Source organism: Manacus vitellinus, unplaced genomic scaffold, assembly GCF_001715985.3.
Source record: "Manacus vitellinus isolate BGI_N305 unplaced genomic scaffold, ASM171598v3 scaffold_40_pilon, whole genome shotgun sequence".
Classification (NCBI taxonomy): Eukaryota; Metazoa; Chordata; class Aves; order Passeriformes; family Pipridae; genus Manacus; species Manacus vitellinus.
In genome coordinates, this window is record NW_021940541.1 from 1,135,245 (window position 1) to 1,152,278 (window position 17,034).

Below are 17,034 nucleotides of genomic sequence, written 5' to 3' on the forward strand. Positions count from 1 at the left end.
ACTTCCATAGTGTTTTGAAGGTACTTCTTATACCAGCAGAGAGGAGGTGACAGAGGTGAAGTTATTAAATATATTTACTACCACACAGTGGTTAATCACTGAGGACAGAGCTCCCAAGGCAGCCTGTTCCCCTCTTGATCATCTTCATGATTAGTTTGGGGTTTTTTACTCATATTAAAGTGCAGGGAAAAATATAATCTGACTGAAATCTTAGGACAAGCAAGGAAAAGAAAGCAAAAGAGAAAAATACAAATAAGCAGGACGTAAGTTATGTTAACTGCACCCAAACACTGATGTCAAGTACTCCACCAGTGAAAAGGAACAAGTTTAGCAGCTGTAAAAGCTCGGGACATCACTCACCTCTTCACCTGGAGGACTGCAGCTCCCACACTCCATTGCCTTTTCCTCCTTCTGAGCAAAACCTCCATTTTTCCTTGGATGTGTCCCAGCACAGCTCCCAGCGCTCCCCACACTCAGCCTGAGAGCTCTGGGAACACCCTCTGACTTTATTGCCCAAATCATTCTGATTTATAGAAAAACAGCTCAGAATTCAGCCTGCACTTCTCCACAGGGCAGAGGAGTGACTTTGGAAGAGCACCAGGAAGGATTTGCAGGAGGCAAGGTGTGTGTGCACCTGGAAAGGTGCAATGAACACCAGCACCTGCCCTGGTTACAGGTGCCAACCACAGAACTCCCACTGCCCCTCCTGTCCCTCATTAATTAATCCACCTCATCATCTCATTACAGCTGCCAATAAACCAGTCTCTTCCAGATAAAGCAATTTTTCCCCTTAGTATCAGCCTATTCCAGAGGCAGTGGGACAACATTTCTACAGAGTTATCCCTGTGCAGTCCCAGGTTGCTCCAAGCCCTGTCCACCCTGGCCTTGGAAACTTCCAGGGATGGGGCAGCCACAACTTCTCTGGGCAACCTGTGCCAGGGCCTCCCCACCCTCACAGGGAACAATTTCTTCCTAATATCCAGTACTGGAAGAATATATAAAAATACAAATCGTCAGAGAATAAACTGTTACTCCCCTTTGCTCTCCTGCATATCTATAAATCCATCAACAGGACTCCATAAACATCAAGTAAATTCCACTGCAGTGAATTCTGAAGGAAAACTATTGCAGAGAAAACAGCATTTGGTATTTAGGACTTAATTAAAGCTTCTATCTCCTAATTTCACCACAGGGATGTTATGTTTTGATATAATTTATTATTTATTTTCCCACTGACAACTGCCTGGATGCACTTGCAATTCACTTGGAAACATGAATTAAGGCTTGTTTGCATGAGAGGGACAATTTTATAGCGATTAAAACTGATTTTAAAGTTATAACATATCCTATTTTACAGTAATTACTAAGGTTAATCCTAGAAAATTGATACCTCAATCAAATATCAATCACCAGGAATCCTGTAACACATGTAGTACCTTCTTACCTGCAGCCAACCTTTCCCAGTCTGGGATTAGGGTCAATACCAGTCTTGCTTTAGGTTCTAAGACTTAGATTGTATTTAGAATTTAAGTAGCAACGCCCCAAACTTGCTTCCAAAACCTTCCCAGCTCCTCCCTAAAACTCTGCACCACCTCACTCAGGCCTCTTTTTCTGGGCACACTCAGCAGTGTCTCTCCTGACCCCTCCTGACAAGGAGCAACTTCCCAGGGGAGTTTCTGGCCACGATCCTGATGCACACTCAGGTATTCAAACAAGGACTAAAACCAAAATCCTCTGAATCCAGCAGTGAAGGATTCCTGTATTCCCAAAGTCACAATCCAGGAACCAAATCTTTCCATCTCACTGAAGGATCACTGAGGATGCACCAACAGTGGCCTAATCACTGTTTATTGGCTCATTTAAACACGCCCAAAAACCATGTTAGAACAGGCTGAACACCTCAAATTAGCAATTACTGTGGCTGCTTAATGAAGATGCAGTGTATAGAGCAGGAACTTGTTAATAACTTCCTAATGCTGCACTGGATGAAGGCTTCAATTGTATTTTTCTTGCTCACTAGACACGAAAACAATTAAGAGGGACAGGAAATTATGATGCTCCATAACATTGTCCATTAATATTCTCCTAATGAGAGCTGAGCCCCAAAAAAACCAGTTGCAATTTAGTCTTATACAGTTCTAGGGTGGAGAGTGAAGTCATCACTCAATTCTTAAACATCCAAACGGAAATAATACACAGAAAGTCCCAACACGCAAAATTCTGGAGCATCAGATTTTAATTGACATTTTTGTCTCTCCAGTTAAAACACATTTTTAAATGTGGTGAAATACAGAGAGTATTTATTTACTATCTTTCTGTACTCCTGATATTCCACAGGGCTAAGTTGTATATTGCTCCAATAGAATCCCTAAATGAGTAATTGTTCCAAGGATTTCTCTTCCCACTGATGTCCTTCCCCATTAATTTTCTCCCTTCAGCACAGGCAGCAATTCACCACTTTCCTTCAGCTCCTGTAAAGAAATAAATACAGCAATTATGGACATTTTGTGATTATGCCAACAGAATTTCACCAGGGAATGGTGATGGATAAGGAAATAACTCCCTGACTAGGAAGGGAATGCATTGATGACTCACTAGAGGTCCCTCTTGGCCAAGATACTGAGGTTTATAATGTTGTATTTAAATCCTATTTTGTGTCTGTTTAGTAAGAGAGGCAAAATATTTAGTGGAAAGGTAAACCTTCAAAAGAAGTGGTTGTTATCAACCTGATATTTCCTCCTGGATGTAATTCCAGATTCTCCTCCTAGATGTAACTCCAGATATATTTCAGGCATCCACAAAATTTTACAACATCTGAAAGGCCTCCCAAAAGTGAAAAATTACCATCCACTGATAAATTATGTTCCTCCTACCTATCAAAACCAACAAGACAATAAGATATTTTAAGGATTCTGAATAAGAGGTACTTGCCCATATTATCTCGATGATTGAAATTCAAATTAGAAGGCTGTTAACTTGTTAAAGAGCTACATAACACCAGGAAACAGTTTTAAAATAACATGGAATATATATTCTTTTCCCTCATCTCAAGAGGAACAGCTGTCTGTTTTATTCCATATTATGCTGCATTAAAAAATGCAATTTAAAACACTTACAACACTCATCCACCCATAGTGTGAATTAATACAGCCCAAAGATGCAAATAGACAAATTATATTTAAATACCAGGGAGAGAATTTTGCAGCATCTCCCAATGCCCAAGACTCTACTTACTGATCACTGAAAAAGCCCCCACACTCGTTAAATAAATAGAATTATCTATACAATTTAAGCAATACCCACACTTGTTAAATAAATAAAATTAATCCATAAAATTTAAGTCATATCAGTATTTTTTAGAATTAAATGAGATTTATTGATTGTGCCTTCCCAGGAGCTACAATGTCCATGGAATTGGCTATAAACCATCCAGACAGGAATGGGCTCAGGAGTATTTTGGATTGAGAACTCTGGGCCTGCTGTGTTACAAAAATCAACAACCAGAGGAGGAGATGCAGATCTATTTTTGTTGCTCCGGGGGCTGTTCAAACAACTGCAATAAACTTTGATTTTCTTCCAGGAATGAGACTGTTTGCAAGGAAAAATAAGTCTCACCCACTCGGTTTGAGAAAAAAGCAATGTCAGAAGTAAAACTAAGGAAGAGAAACCTGTAAAAATGGGTTTTACAGTAACTGAGTGTTGTCAAGGAAATACATCCCACAGCTAAATGGGAATGTTGGAGATTTAAAGCTCCTTTCCCTGGGTGTGAGCTCAGAGGAATCACAGGAAAAGCATCCAGGTCATCTGGGGTCAAGATTTGAGGCCACCATAGCAACTTCTGTAGGTTATGGGCAGAAAAAAAATCCTATTATTTGGAATAAAAACTCTATTTAATCTCCAACTTCTCCCATTCTTACCTTCACAATGTCCAACCCTCCAACCAGTTCTCCTTTCACGTAGAGCTGGGGGTACGTGGGCCAGTTGGAAAAGGTTTTTAATCCTTGTCTCACCTAAAAAAAAAAAATAAATACATCTGAAATGTAAATTTCTCCTTTAAAAATGCAAATTTAGGTTTTTCTCCAAAGCTCCAGGGAAATCCTCAGTGATGGAGAAGCTTCATTACCTCTTCGTCTTCCAGGATGTCAAAGGTCTCGTAGTCAATGCTAGAAAAAGGAAAAGAAATTCATTATTCAGTGTGGAGTTTGGAAAAATTCTCAAAGAAACAAAAATCCTCAAAAATTCTAGAAAACCCCTGACAATTCTCAAAAAAACCCCCTCACAATTCTCAAAAACCCTTCACAATTCTCAAAAGCCCTTCACAATTCTCAAAAAAACCCGTCACGGTTCTCCAAAACACTCTCTCAAAATTCTCAATAATGGGTATATTTACAGGCCAGCTTCCAAATTACTCAGATATAACAGGTATTAGGAGGAAAAATCTCAATGCCAACTCTTATGCCAAGAACTGCAATGTAGAAAAATGCCTAATTTTATAAGAAACTCTTTAAAATGCACGGATGATACAATAAAAAATTAAGCCACGTATCTTAGGCTCTAACAGGCCACCATGTGTTCAAATTAATTCTGCTCACTATTAGCTTAAAAAAAATTAAAATAAAAAAAGACACACAAACTTCGGAGGTTTTTATTAAATAATCGACCAGCTGCAGCTCTTTCACCACCTTCAGAAAGTGCTTGTGTAAAACACAATAACCAAACTGCTGTGTAAATTTAATTTCTGGTTGATTCTTGTATGAATTTTGATGTGCAATCCCTAATTTTCTAAGAACTAGCACTTTTCAAGGATGTGGAATCCTGCAAGTGGAAAAGGACAATGATTTTAGTAACTGCTGTTTATTTTTGAGTTGTATATTGATATATAGTTATTTATTATCTCCACAAGCCCATCCTAACACCCAATAATGAATTCAACTACTTTAAAATACTATTTAAAAATAGAAACTTACATCTGGGGAACTATTCCACCAGTATTTTCTAACCTCTTGATTTATAATATGCAGTTTTTAAACCAAAACTGCTTCCCAAGTTCAGTAAAAAACAGTTACTTACCCAGTGTTATTCATAATTTCTATAATTTGCTTGCTGAAGCCACATTTTGCCATCTAAAATATAAAACATGCATTAAAATATAGATCTGTTGTGTTTAATCCACAAAATTCCAAATCCTCAGCTATTCCCAATTTATTGCTGGATAAGCCACTCCAGTTAATCTCTTTTTCATCCTTTATATCCTGCCTTATGTGGATTTAGAAAATAAATGTGCTTTACTTTGAGACATCAATACCCTTTACTTGCCATTCCAATAAACTACAACTAATACACAGCTGCTGAGTACAGCAGTTCCCAATTAAAATTAATTAATAATTAATATCTACTGTAAACTCCTCACATTGGCAGTATATGGACAAAAAAACCCAGTATTTTTTTTAGACACTGAATTTATATTCAGCAATAATAAAAAACAGGGACTGTTCTATGGCTTGAAAAAGTACCAAATAAAAGGACAAAAAACTAAGTTTCCAGCACTATTACCTTGAATTAACAAAAAATGAGGTAACTGTCACTGTTTAAAAAAAATATAATATATTCTGAAAGATTTTATCTCACCTGTTTGTTTCCCTTCATAAAGAGCATCACAGGAGCTTTGTTTATCAAGGATTTAAGCCTAGGGAAAGCAGGAAAAAAGATATAAAATAGCTTGGTTATTATCCCAAAGTTTGTTGTCAGAGGAAAACAACGTGTAAAAACAAAATAAAATTGAGAATTCCAGACTGGTTTGGGTTGGGAGGGGCCTTCCAGCCTATCCCATTCCAGGACCAGTCTGCTAAAAAACTTGATAAAAACTTCACACTCCCGTTCCACAGGTGCTCCTGCTGCTCCTTAGGGAGACATTTAACAACTTTAATTACTAAAACACTTTAGGGAAGCAGAAGGCATTCCCCATTGCCTGATTTCCCCCACAAGATTGAGCAAGGCAAAAAATTATGGATAAATTCAACCAAGTTGCTGCTTACACAAGTTAGGTCAAAAACTATCACACAAAAAAATGTCTAATTTCATGAAAAACTCCTTATAATGCACAGAAGGGGGCTAAAAGACTTTCTAAAGTAAGTTTTTAAAGGCCATCTTGAGACAATCTCATCTCTATCTCTAAAACTCAAATTGTGAAAGGCAGTGATTGGGTTTTGTGGCCTCAGTGAAACACTTTACAAGTGGATTACCAAAAAAAAAGGAATAAATTAATAAATCCACAGCTGTGGAAGCGTTAATTATCACCACATTGAAATGGAATGTATTAAATTATTTCTTCACTGCACTGAGAAGGCAAAAGCACCTGGAGGAGTCACATCCAGAGCACAGTAAAACCTGGAATCTGTGCTGACACATTTGCCTTCCGGGTACAGTCCACCTTCTTGGAAAACATCCTCTTTGCATGTCTTAATGGCACTATTCCCATAAAAATTAGGGAAAAAAAGCCACATCTAAGAGCAACTTGGGCAGCAGAGTGACTGATATCCAGATGTCAGATATCCAGAGCCTGGAATTCTGGGAGTGGATCTTCATATGGGGAGGTTAAAGGAGGACAAATTGGCATCCAGATGCTCCATCCAAGTCAGGAATCAACAGAATTCCCGCTGCTGCAGCACATATTTGTGTTGCCAAGGTGAAAGAAAACAGGAACTGAAGGACACGAGTAAACAAGGAAAATGAGGAGACAAGAGCAGGGATTCTCTCCAGTGACATCAGAGGTCTATGACAAATAAAGCTGATAAAAGCTACTCATGTTTAAAAGACGATTTTTCCAGTTATCTCTAAAGAATAAATTCTCAAAAGAGACACAAGAAGGAATCTCTGTATTCCTGCTACAAGTAAAAATGAAACACATATATAACTAAAGACTATTGGGTCACTACAACTTTATATTAAGTGACTGACGGATAAAAACCAGAATATTTGAAACAACTGAAGAGTTCTGTAAGTAAGTTCTTGATGCAGTTTTGATAAAATCAAAGAGCAAGAATTTATATGAGGCTTTTCCCTATGCAAACAAACTTAAAGGAAACCTCAAAAATAGATACCCTGCAAAATTCCTCCCACCTGTCCTCCAACTTCTGGGCCTTGGGACAGATCGTGTCCAGCTCTCCAGACGCCTCAAGTTCCTAGGGAAATTGGGAAGGAAAAGGACATGTAAAAAGCATGAAAAACATGCTCTGACAACCAAAAATACTCAGAAAATCCCAGTTTCTTACCTTGATAATATCCAGCCCCCCTATGAGCTCTCCATTCACGTAGAGCTGAGGGTAAGTTGGCCAATTCGAGTAAGTTTTGAGTCCCTGACGAACTTCTTCATCAGAAAATATGTCAAAGCTGCTGAAGGAAACACCATGTTTGTTCAGGATCTCCACTATTTGCTTGCTGAAACCTGCAGAGACAGAAACAGGAATTAAACAGGATTTTAAACAAAGCATTCCCACGCCTGTGTTAAACTTTATTCAGTTAAAAACCATGATATTTCTAGATAGTAAGTTCAAAACAGCTCTAGTTGTTCTTCTTTGCTCTATCAATATCCTCAAATATTATAAATGGGAAAAAAAATTTATTACTGTTAGTTGATTTATTACTTATCACTAGTTTAACTTAAAACCTGACTTTTATGTTTTCTACTGTTTTGCTTTAGGAGCATCCTTTCCTACTTTGTGATAAAAGGCAAATTCCTTTTTAAATTTTTTATGTTCTCCTGAGTACTTAATATTATTTTACTCCCCTTGTGACACTTTCATATGATGTTTTGTTTCCCTTAATGACAGATTTTCTTATGTCATGCCCACAGCAGGATATTAAGCACTGAATATTATGATTTTACAACCAGATTTTATATGTTTAGCAGTAGCCAATTGGAGAAGAAAAGTTTCTCCCTTTTGTAACTAAGCATCTTTTTCCCAAGAAAATCATCACATTATTTGTAAAAAGTTGTAGGTATGAAAATTTTATTATTATGGAATTTACAGTCATCTTTTTACACCTCCCAGACAACACAATCCCATCGTTTGCAAAAAGGATCCGGGAGAATTTGCCCATAAATCAATGTGATAATAAGGTTTTATATCTTTGCCAACTCATTCTGGTTTGCATTCAAACACCCTTGCAATCCTACCAATTCCCTCAAAGAATTCCAACAAATGCTGTGCAGACAAATGAAAACCTCTATACAAATATTAAATAAAAAAAGGGGGGAAAGGCAATGCTTAAAGGCTTTAATAAAAGAATAAAAACCCAAGGTTTAAATGAGGGAAAAAACGGAAGTGGCAGAACAGAATAACCTTTGATTTCAGCTCTTAGCTTTGAAATATGGGGTTTTATTGCAGTTTTCAAGTGTAATTTCTTGAGATATGAAGCAGCAGTTTTTATACTTGTGGCATCCAAGTTGCTTTTCTTTGCACGACTGAAGTGTTGAGTTCATGTACAGCCTGAAGTCAAACAGATCCTGGAATTTCTCCTACATCTGGGAGTTCATTAATAAACAGCTAAAGGCTGATTGCTGCTGGTTATTCCAATATATTAACTCATTTCTACTGTAAGGAACTGGGGAGGGGAAAAAACCCCAGCTTTATTTTAGCTGTAGGCAATTCCATGCAAACCAGAAAGACTGACTGGTTGGGGCTCATTTGGAAGAGCTGTGTTTAGGGATAAAGTGCCCAAACAGTTTCACTTCCATAACAAAAGGGAATTTAGGTAGAATTTCTGAAGAAGTGTCTGACAAGGAATAATTAAACTGCTGACAAAATGGTTTAAGTGTTATCTGTGTGATCACAGATTCCACAGCAATAAAAACACCCTGAACAAATTATTGATGGAGGAAATAAATAAATACTGCCAAATAAATGCCAATACCACCAAATAAATGCCAACACCACCAAATAAATACCAATACTGCCAAATACATACCAAGACTACCAAATAAATCCACTGAAATAATACAGCACCTGTAGCAACCACATACAAGTGTCAGTAAACACACATCTGAGGGAACAAACCATACTCCAATCTCTGCTCAGCTGGTTTTTCCAAGGAAAAAAATATGAAAAACTACAATAAAATCCCAAAATTCCTGCTGGATAAGGTCTCCTTCACTTGCCAACTGAACCAAAGAGTCCACCAAGTCTTATTTGTATCAAAATAGATACAAATTAAAAATAGCTTCACCTTTAAACAAGCCTGACTCCTGTATTTAATTCTATTTTTATTACTTCTACTATTGATAAAACAGATCCAGATCATCACTGACGAAATTTTAAATTATCTTCACCTTGAAAAAGATGAAAATGTTGACAAAATGTTTAATTACCTGCCCCTTGAAATAGATTTTGTCTTTTTTAAGAAATTTAATGGACCCAACTAACATTTCCCAACTACTGCCAGAAACCAGAACATCAGCCTAAGGCAGCACAATATCTACCTGTAAATTAAGAGCTGGCAATTCAAATAATTTCATGTGTTCAGTCCATCTTAATACATACTTCTATTTAGGTAAGCACCTCCTGTGCACTTTTCCTGGGGTACCAGCAAACTGAGAGCTTGAAGAAATATCTGAATAACCACAAATTTTAGACACCCCAAAAGTTCTCAGAAATCCCAGAAGCTCATCAGAGCCTACTACAGAACAAGCCAAACTTTCCATTCCTAGAAAATTATCTATAATTTCCCGTTATATGGAACTTCTACACAGCTACAACCGCATTGTTACATGATACAAATGCAGAATTATCTACAGAGAAAAAGATGGAACTTCATCAGCTCTTCACAGGAAGATATAGACTGTTATCACTCCAAAGCACCTGATTCAACCCCAGTGTCAACCCCAATAGGCCCATCCAGCAGTTCAACCACTGTGGCCTCTCCTCTCAGCTACTTTATTTGCCAAGCATTGCTCCTGAATCAAAGCCACCTGAAATTAAGGAAAATACTCCTATATTCACTCTAGGGACTCAGCTTCTCAATTCCAACAACTACATAACAGCAGAGGTTTCCTAGTAATTAAAAATTTTGTCTTTTGACATTTGTTCCTGAGCTTTTCATGTAGATCAACACTTTAAGTTAGTCAGAAACTGAGCACTAAACCATCAGCAAGAGTTAAGAGAACGAGGTTTAAGAAAAAACATTTCCACTGAGGGAGAAACACACAGAATCATGGAGTGGTTTGGGTGGGAAGGGACCTTAAAGCTCATCCAGTGCCACCCCCTGCCATGGGCAGGGACACCTTCCACTATCCCAGGTTGCTTCAAGCCCCACCCATGCCATGAATAAACACAGGAAAACTGTCCCGGTTCAAGGATAACACTGCACATCCCATATTCTTTAGGAAGCTTCTAATCTGAGACTCCATTTCCACAATTTAACTGAGGGAATAACAATTCTCCAGCTGCATTACAGCAACACGAAAATCCTCCCATTAACAGGTGAACAAGGCACTGTTGGGGCGTATCTCCCCGACCTCCATAAATCCGACAAATGCTGCCAAACCGGACACAAACTCCAGGAATTCCTCACCACAGCGAGGTTCTTTGGGAGAGCCCTTCATGAAGAGCATGCAAGGGGCAGCATTGATGAGCTTCTTCAGACGTGCATTGAGATCCTCCTTGGCGCTGTCGCTGGAGGAGGGAGACAGGGACGTGCCGGATATGTGGCGCTGCACCTTCTTGGTCAGCTCGGGGGCATGGGCACCATCCAGCCTGTCCACTTTCTGGGAATTCTGAAGGAACCAAAGCACAGGCTCGGGTTAAAGGACTCAATTCAGAATTTGTACTGTCATAAAAACAGAGTAAACCCATTATATAAAGTATAGATTTGCACATGCAGGGGGGGTTTAGGGTCTGGAGTTCCCAGGCTCGTACCCTTTTGTTGTCTGGCTGGTCTTAATGGCAGCAAATTTGCTATTAGAAATATACTGGTAAAGAAAATATTATGAGTTTTATTATCACAGGAAAATGCAACCCAAACATATTTGTTATTTGTATTATTACTTTATTTACTTGGCTTTTTGCCATGTTGTAGAACTACAAGACGACATGGAAATACGACTGTGAAATTTTTGACCCATTACAACTACTATTAAAAAAAAAATACCAAAAACACAACAACAACAACAACAAAAACCCCCACACAAAATAAAAAAATAATAATTAATAAATAAATAAAAATGCATGAATTCCAAACCAGTTAAGGAAGCTCTGAAATATTACATCTAGAGTGCAAAAATAATTTCTATCTACTTTTTTAGGTTCCACTAGATAGACTTCAATCTGATACAGAAGTGTTCCCTCACTGAGAAAGTTCTTAATGTTCTGGGAGCAGTATTATAAAAGTATACATATTAAGGGCCCACATGGAATCCAGTTTCTCTTAAATCCTTTTTCCCTTAAACAAATTTTCTCTTAAACCCATTTTCTCTTACCTTAAAGAACAAAAACGTTGGAACAGAACTAATTCCATATTTTTCAGATACTTCAGGCACAGCTTCAGCTTCCAACTAAAAACCAAAGCAAAAAACACCAGATTATTTTCCTAATCTTCTTTCAAGTTTCACTGTGGGTGTCAATGCTGTCTGGAATGTTCTTCTGGGCATTTTCTACATTTAAACAGGGTCTGATGCTGAAGTTGGGGAGACATTTGCATTTAAATGAGACTCTCTGTGCTGGGTGTCTCCCCCTGAACCTCGGCGGTGTCAAAACAGGTTCAGAGGTTTTTATTTTGTTGCACATTCCAAGAGGCGCCCGGAGGCTGCGAATAAAATTTTTTGGTGCACTCGTGACCCTGTAAATTTTCAATCCTGTGCAGCTCCCACTATATTGAAATCCATAAATCACTGACCCAGCCATGTCACCTCACGGGGCGGGAGTTGTGCCCACAGCAATCCCGGCTCTTGGCTCTATTGACTCATTCCGGGGCTCTACATCACCACTGACATTTGCAGCCTCCTGCAAATTAGCCAGGAAAAAGGAGGGGTTCTTCCCCACTAAACTTTATTTTTAACTCCTGCACGGCTGCTGAGTGGCAAACTTGAGCTTATTGCTTCCAGTTTCATCCAGCATTCAGTGCACAACTTGAAATTATGTAATGTAGTAATTTGCTATGAAAGTATGTCTTAACTCAAATTTTGAGCTGCTCCAGCTCTACAGGCTCTTAATGAGCCCACTAATGACAGAAGCAAACCAGTAAAATCAAAACTGAAAGCCCAAGCCTCACATCCTCTTGTGTAAATCAATGCTCCAATTGAGAAACTAAAGCTAGAAATTGAAAGCTTATATTCAATTGAAACTAAATTAAAAGAGAATAGATAATTCCAATTACCTATTCTCTTTCCAGTGGCATATGATGACTTCTACATTTAAAATTAATTTTCTTTCCCAGTAAAACTTCCTGTTTGGATACTTCTATATATTTATTATATTTAATTTTTATATATATTTATATTTATTTAGAGATAATTCCATTCAGAACAGATTTAATTTCATATTTCAGTAACCTGCTTTTACTGGTACAACTTCCCAAAATGTTGCTTCTAAGTGTTTTGGGATCTATACACACTTTCATTTCAACCAAATATCTGAGGAGTTAACAGGTTTCTGACAAAAAAAATGCAGGTTTGGCTATTTTGGAATACAAAATGCCACAAAACTTTCAAAATCAAATACATTCCTTATGAGGAGCTTCTCCCACCAAAACATGTATCAAGAAAATTCACCCAAGAATTTCAGTAGCTTATTTTCTCTAATCAAGTAATATTTGGCAGAGGGAAGTAGGGGGAAAGGATGTGCCATTATTTTAGTTTTACAGCACTGGATCACTTTGGAACCTTGTTGATAGAAAATAAATTGCAGCAGAATAATAAAGATCATAAATAAATAACATATGAATAATAAAAAGGCATTTGAGACTTTTCAAACTCTGTTGGCCTGACTAAAAGCTACTAAACTCCAGATAAATTTAAGCATCTTGAATTTGCAAAATGTTGAAAACCGGTGTTTTGAAGCTCCAAGTCATAAAATACCATTAAAATAGTTCTGACCTGTTTTACAAACACCAACTGAGAGGCATCATTAAGAAACTCTCACGCACAGAACCTGAAGGCTTATTGGAAGAAATCAAATTCCAGACTCACACACAGCTGGCTGCCCCAGTACTCCCTGCCCTCAGCACCACAGAGGTGTCTCACTAATGAGAGAAATTTGGGTTAAAACCAAGAGCATGTAGACAAAGTGCATTCGTTTCTCCTTCCCCTTGGATTTCTTGCTGGGATGTGAAGAGATTCTCACAAAAACAGAGTACCTCAGCTGTGTTTATGTCATCCAGAACTACACAACTGTCACCTGACAGTGACAGTGTTGCACAGACTGAATTCACCTTCCTGAAGGTTCATCTTTAGTACCACAGAAAACCTCTGTGAATTCTGAGATCCCTTTGACTGACCAACAACATCACCAAGGTTGGGTGAGCAACCTGGTCTAATGGAAGGTGTCCCTGCTCATGGCAGGGGCTTAGAAGTGTATGGTTTTTAAGGTTCTTCCAATCCAAACCATTCCAGGATTCCATGTCTGACATGACCAAGCCCATCATGCCCCCAGTGGTGGCAGCGCCTTGGGGACAACAGATTTAAGAAGGTGAAAACGTGTTCAAGTCATATCTTCAAATGTGAAGCCACTTCAAAAACAACCTCACCCATATTTGGTAATACTTTAGTTTATAATAATGACTCTTCTGTGCTTAAAAGAGGCTCCTCTGCCTGACTCACCTGCACAAAGGTGACCTGTGTGTGCTCCTTGGCCAGTGCTGCCATGACCTCGTTCATCTGTGCACACTGAGGAGCCCATGGTGCCCAGAAATGGACAACTACCAGGGATCTGGGAAAATCAACAGCATTTAAGTGTTAAGGAAAGACTCAAGCAAAAATAAACAGAATCACAGAGTCACTGAGGGTGGAAAAGAGCTCCAAGATCACTGAGTCCACCCTGTGCCTGATCCCCACCTTGTCCCCCAGACCAGAGCACTGAGTGCCATGTCCAATCATTCCTTGGACACCTCCAGGGATGGGGACTTCACAAAACAACCCACCCACACCCACACCATCTTCCTGAGGAAAAAAGAAAATCCAGCAAGTGAAACTACGAAAGTTTTCTAGGACTTGCCCACAGAACTTCAGTGATTTTTCAGGAAACATTCCAAATCCCAACCAGCCTCAATACAAAGAAAAATGTCTCACTAATGCTATTTTTCTGCTTTTATTCGCTTCAACTTCTTATTCCAGCCTCAATCAGGTTTCCTGGAACGTTTTGTATTGATTCCACACAGCATTCAAAGCTGGGAAGTCACAGGTGTGAGCAGAAATCCCATCACACTGGGTACCAGGAGCTAATTCCCACAAACTTAAACATACTTGAATGACAACAGTGACAAGATATTGGAATTTTCAATTCCCTTTTCTAGTTTTGCTGAGGTCAAACCCACTGGAAAATGGGAATAAAGAATAAGAGATACTACATACTACTAATAATAATTTATTCAGAAAGATAAAGAAATCAAGTCAACAATATCACAGAAGCCATTTAGTGTCTTTTATTACTAAATAACGGACATTCATTATAAATTGTAACAGCAGGACAACATCCTTACTGGAATAGTTACCTGCTGTAACTACACACCCTGAATACTTTAAGGTTCATGAACTTGATTTTACAAAGCAATTCTAGAAAATTCTGGTAGAGAAGCAATAGAAAAAACTTTCTTTTTCCCCATCATGCCCTCAGAGTGTGGTCCTGCTTCAAAAGCCAATTAAAGCCTCAATTATGGAATGACAAGGCAGCTTTGTTGTTGTGCAAGTTTCAACCTTGCAAATTTAGACCCGAGCTCAGGAACAGTCCAGGACAATCTTCTCCAGGGTTCTCCCCTGTATAATTCTCCAAGACTCTTGTACACAAGATCCCAAAACTGTCTCTCCTGAATTCCAACAAAACAGAGCAGGGGAAGAGGCAGGTTCTAGCCCAGGTAGCCCCCACAGACATGGGTCTCCTCAACATTCCAACAGTTTTCAGCTCAGAGACACATTTAATTAAGACTTTTGAGCCAACAGGGACCAGCTTTTCACATCACACCAACCAACACTTCTTGCCACAGAGTAATGAGGGGAAAATAATTAGGCAGGTTGGGCATTGATACATCTGAATACACCCAGTGACAACGACAGAACATTTAAAATGGAAAAAGCAGCAGCAAATTTATAAGAAAAGGTGCTTCCACTGGCTAAAGAAATAGTGGAAGAAAAGAGAATAGAGGACACAGAAATAGCCTAATGGTCACACATCAGATTACTGTTTTGATGCACCTTCTTTCTGTTAACTTTTCCATTCTCTGCCAGAAATGCAGATTCTTACCTTGTATTTCCAAGTTCTCAGTTTAATTTAGTGTCCATAGCAGGACACATCCGATTACAGGACAAATAATCACATGATTATTTAATCCTCATCCCACCAGAGCCTCTCTTTCCTTCCCAACATCCATTTACAATACATTCGATCTTAAAATTAATTTAAATTTAACATATTTTAGTTTAATTCGAACCAAGAGTTTTGGAGTTGTTTTTTGTTGGTATGGGTTTTTTTAATTAATTCACAGAATGTTTCCAATTTTACAGCTGAACTGCCCTCTGAGAACTTAAATTTAACCTTAAAAAATAGCAAGACTAATAGAAAACATTAAGAATTAAAATAAAGACTTGGCAAAATGAAGCACATAAGTGATTCTAAACAAAGTATTCCCTACATCCTGCAAAGTATTCCCTCCATTTTGACACATGACAGTTCCCTCTGCAATGTCCTCGCACAAGAATTCAGCAGAAGGACAATTCCAGAAAAGAAACTGGAAGTGATGCAGCAAGTTTCAAAAAAATTTGGGTTTCTTTTTCCCCATAATCAACATTTATCAAGGTTTCCTTATGCTGGCCTTAGGAATGTGATGCTGGTGGTTTAATCATTCATTTAATCACTAAAGCACCCATTCATCTGTAATTACAGTGGTGGTTATTGCAACTCTTGCCTCCCAAAGTAAAACATGAGCACGGAATGCTGCAATAAGATCCTTGGAAGCGTTCAAGGCCAGGTTGGACAGGGCTTGGAGCAACCTGGGCTAGTGGAAGGTGTCCCTGCCCATGGCAGGGGGTGGAATGGGATGAGCTTTTATGTCCATTCCAACCCAAAACATTCCATGACTCCATGAAAGGAGAATAACTCATTTTAAGAGCACAAAAACAGATTAACAAGGAACCAGCCCCGTGGCACGAGATGAATAATTTAACGCCACTTTCTTTCTCCATAAACAACCCAGTGCTGCTGTTTCCACTGAAAACACCGTGCAGTGACTGCTGGTTTTGCCGACACCTTGGGAGTCTGCAGAAGAACAACCTTAAATCGCAGGGTGGCTCTATTTTGTATCACTTTTCTGCCGATTTGCCCATTTGGCCACTGTGTCCCTGCAGCAGCTGCCGCAGGGTGACACCTCCAGCTGCGCCCTCCTGGAGCAACCCCAGGCAAGAATCGGGGCTTAAGAACATCGCGCCAAGACCCCAACCCGCAGCCTTTGTTCAATTTATGGGCTTGGCTGTTTTTTTCTTTTTTTTCTTTTCCTTTCCCCGCGCGGGCTGCGCTGAGCCCCGAGCTGTGCCCTGGGGGACGGCGGGACGGGACCCCCGGGAAGGAACCCCCAGGGATGGCACCCCCGGGACGGGAAACCCCGACACGGGACTCCCGAGGGAACCGCGGGAGGGGCCCCCAGGACGGGGCCTTGGGGATGGCAGGCGGACCCCGTGCCACCCCTCGGTCCCCCTCACCTGTCGCGGAGCTGCAGCAGCTCCTGAGCTGTTCGGCGATCCCGCGGCGCCGCCACCGCCCCCGCCATGGCCCGGCAGGGACAGAGGGAGGGATGGAGGGAGGGGACAGCGGGCACGTGGGGACACCGGGAGGCACG

The 17,034-nt window shown here is 39.5% G+C and overlaps 1 protein-coding gene across 1 annotated transcript; it reads right to left on the minus strand.

Moving 5' to 3' along the window:
* Positions 1–2,218: 2,218 nt before the first annotated feature.
* GLRX3 (glutaredoxin 3) lies at positions 2,219–16,965 on the minus strand. Its single transcript, XM_018078528.2, has 11 exons — positions 16,898–16,965; positions 13,811–13,919; positions 11,474–11,548; positions 10,570–10,771; positions 7,272–7,444; positions 7,120–7,181; positions 5,629–5,686; positions 5,071–5,123; positions 4,124–4,163; positions 3,918–4,010; positions 2,219–2,471 (listed from the first exon to the last, which is right to left on the minus strand). The coding sequence occupies exons 1-11, from the start codon at positions 16,963–16,965 to the stop codon at positions 2,421–2,423; spliced, it is 984 nt and encodes a 327-aa protein (XP_017934017.2). The 3' UTR covers positions 2,219–2,420.
* Positions 16,966–17,034: the final 69 nt, after the last annotated feature.

Bases quoted from the DNA above. Each gene is read 5' to 3' on its own strand.
- GLRX3 (XM_018078528.2), bottom strand. From the start codon at position 16,965: ATGGCGGGGGCGGTGGCGGCGCCGCGGGATCGCCGAACAGCTCAGGAG. The intron at 7,445-10,569 runs GTGAGGAATTCC...CTGTCTCTGCAG, and splicing joins TCCCAAAGAACCTCGCTGTG to GTTTCAGCAAGCAAATAGTG. The intron at 4,011-4,123 runs GTAATGAAGCTT...TTTTTTTTTTAG, and splicing joins ACATCCTGGAAGACGAAGAG to GTGAGACAAGGATTAAAAAC.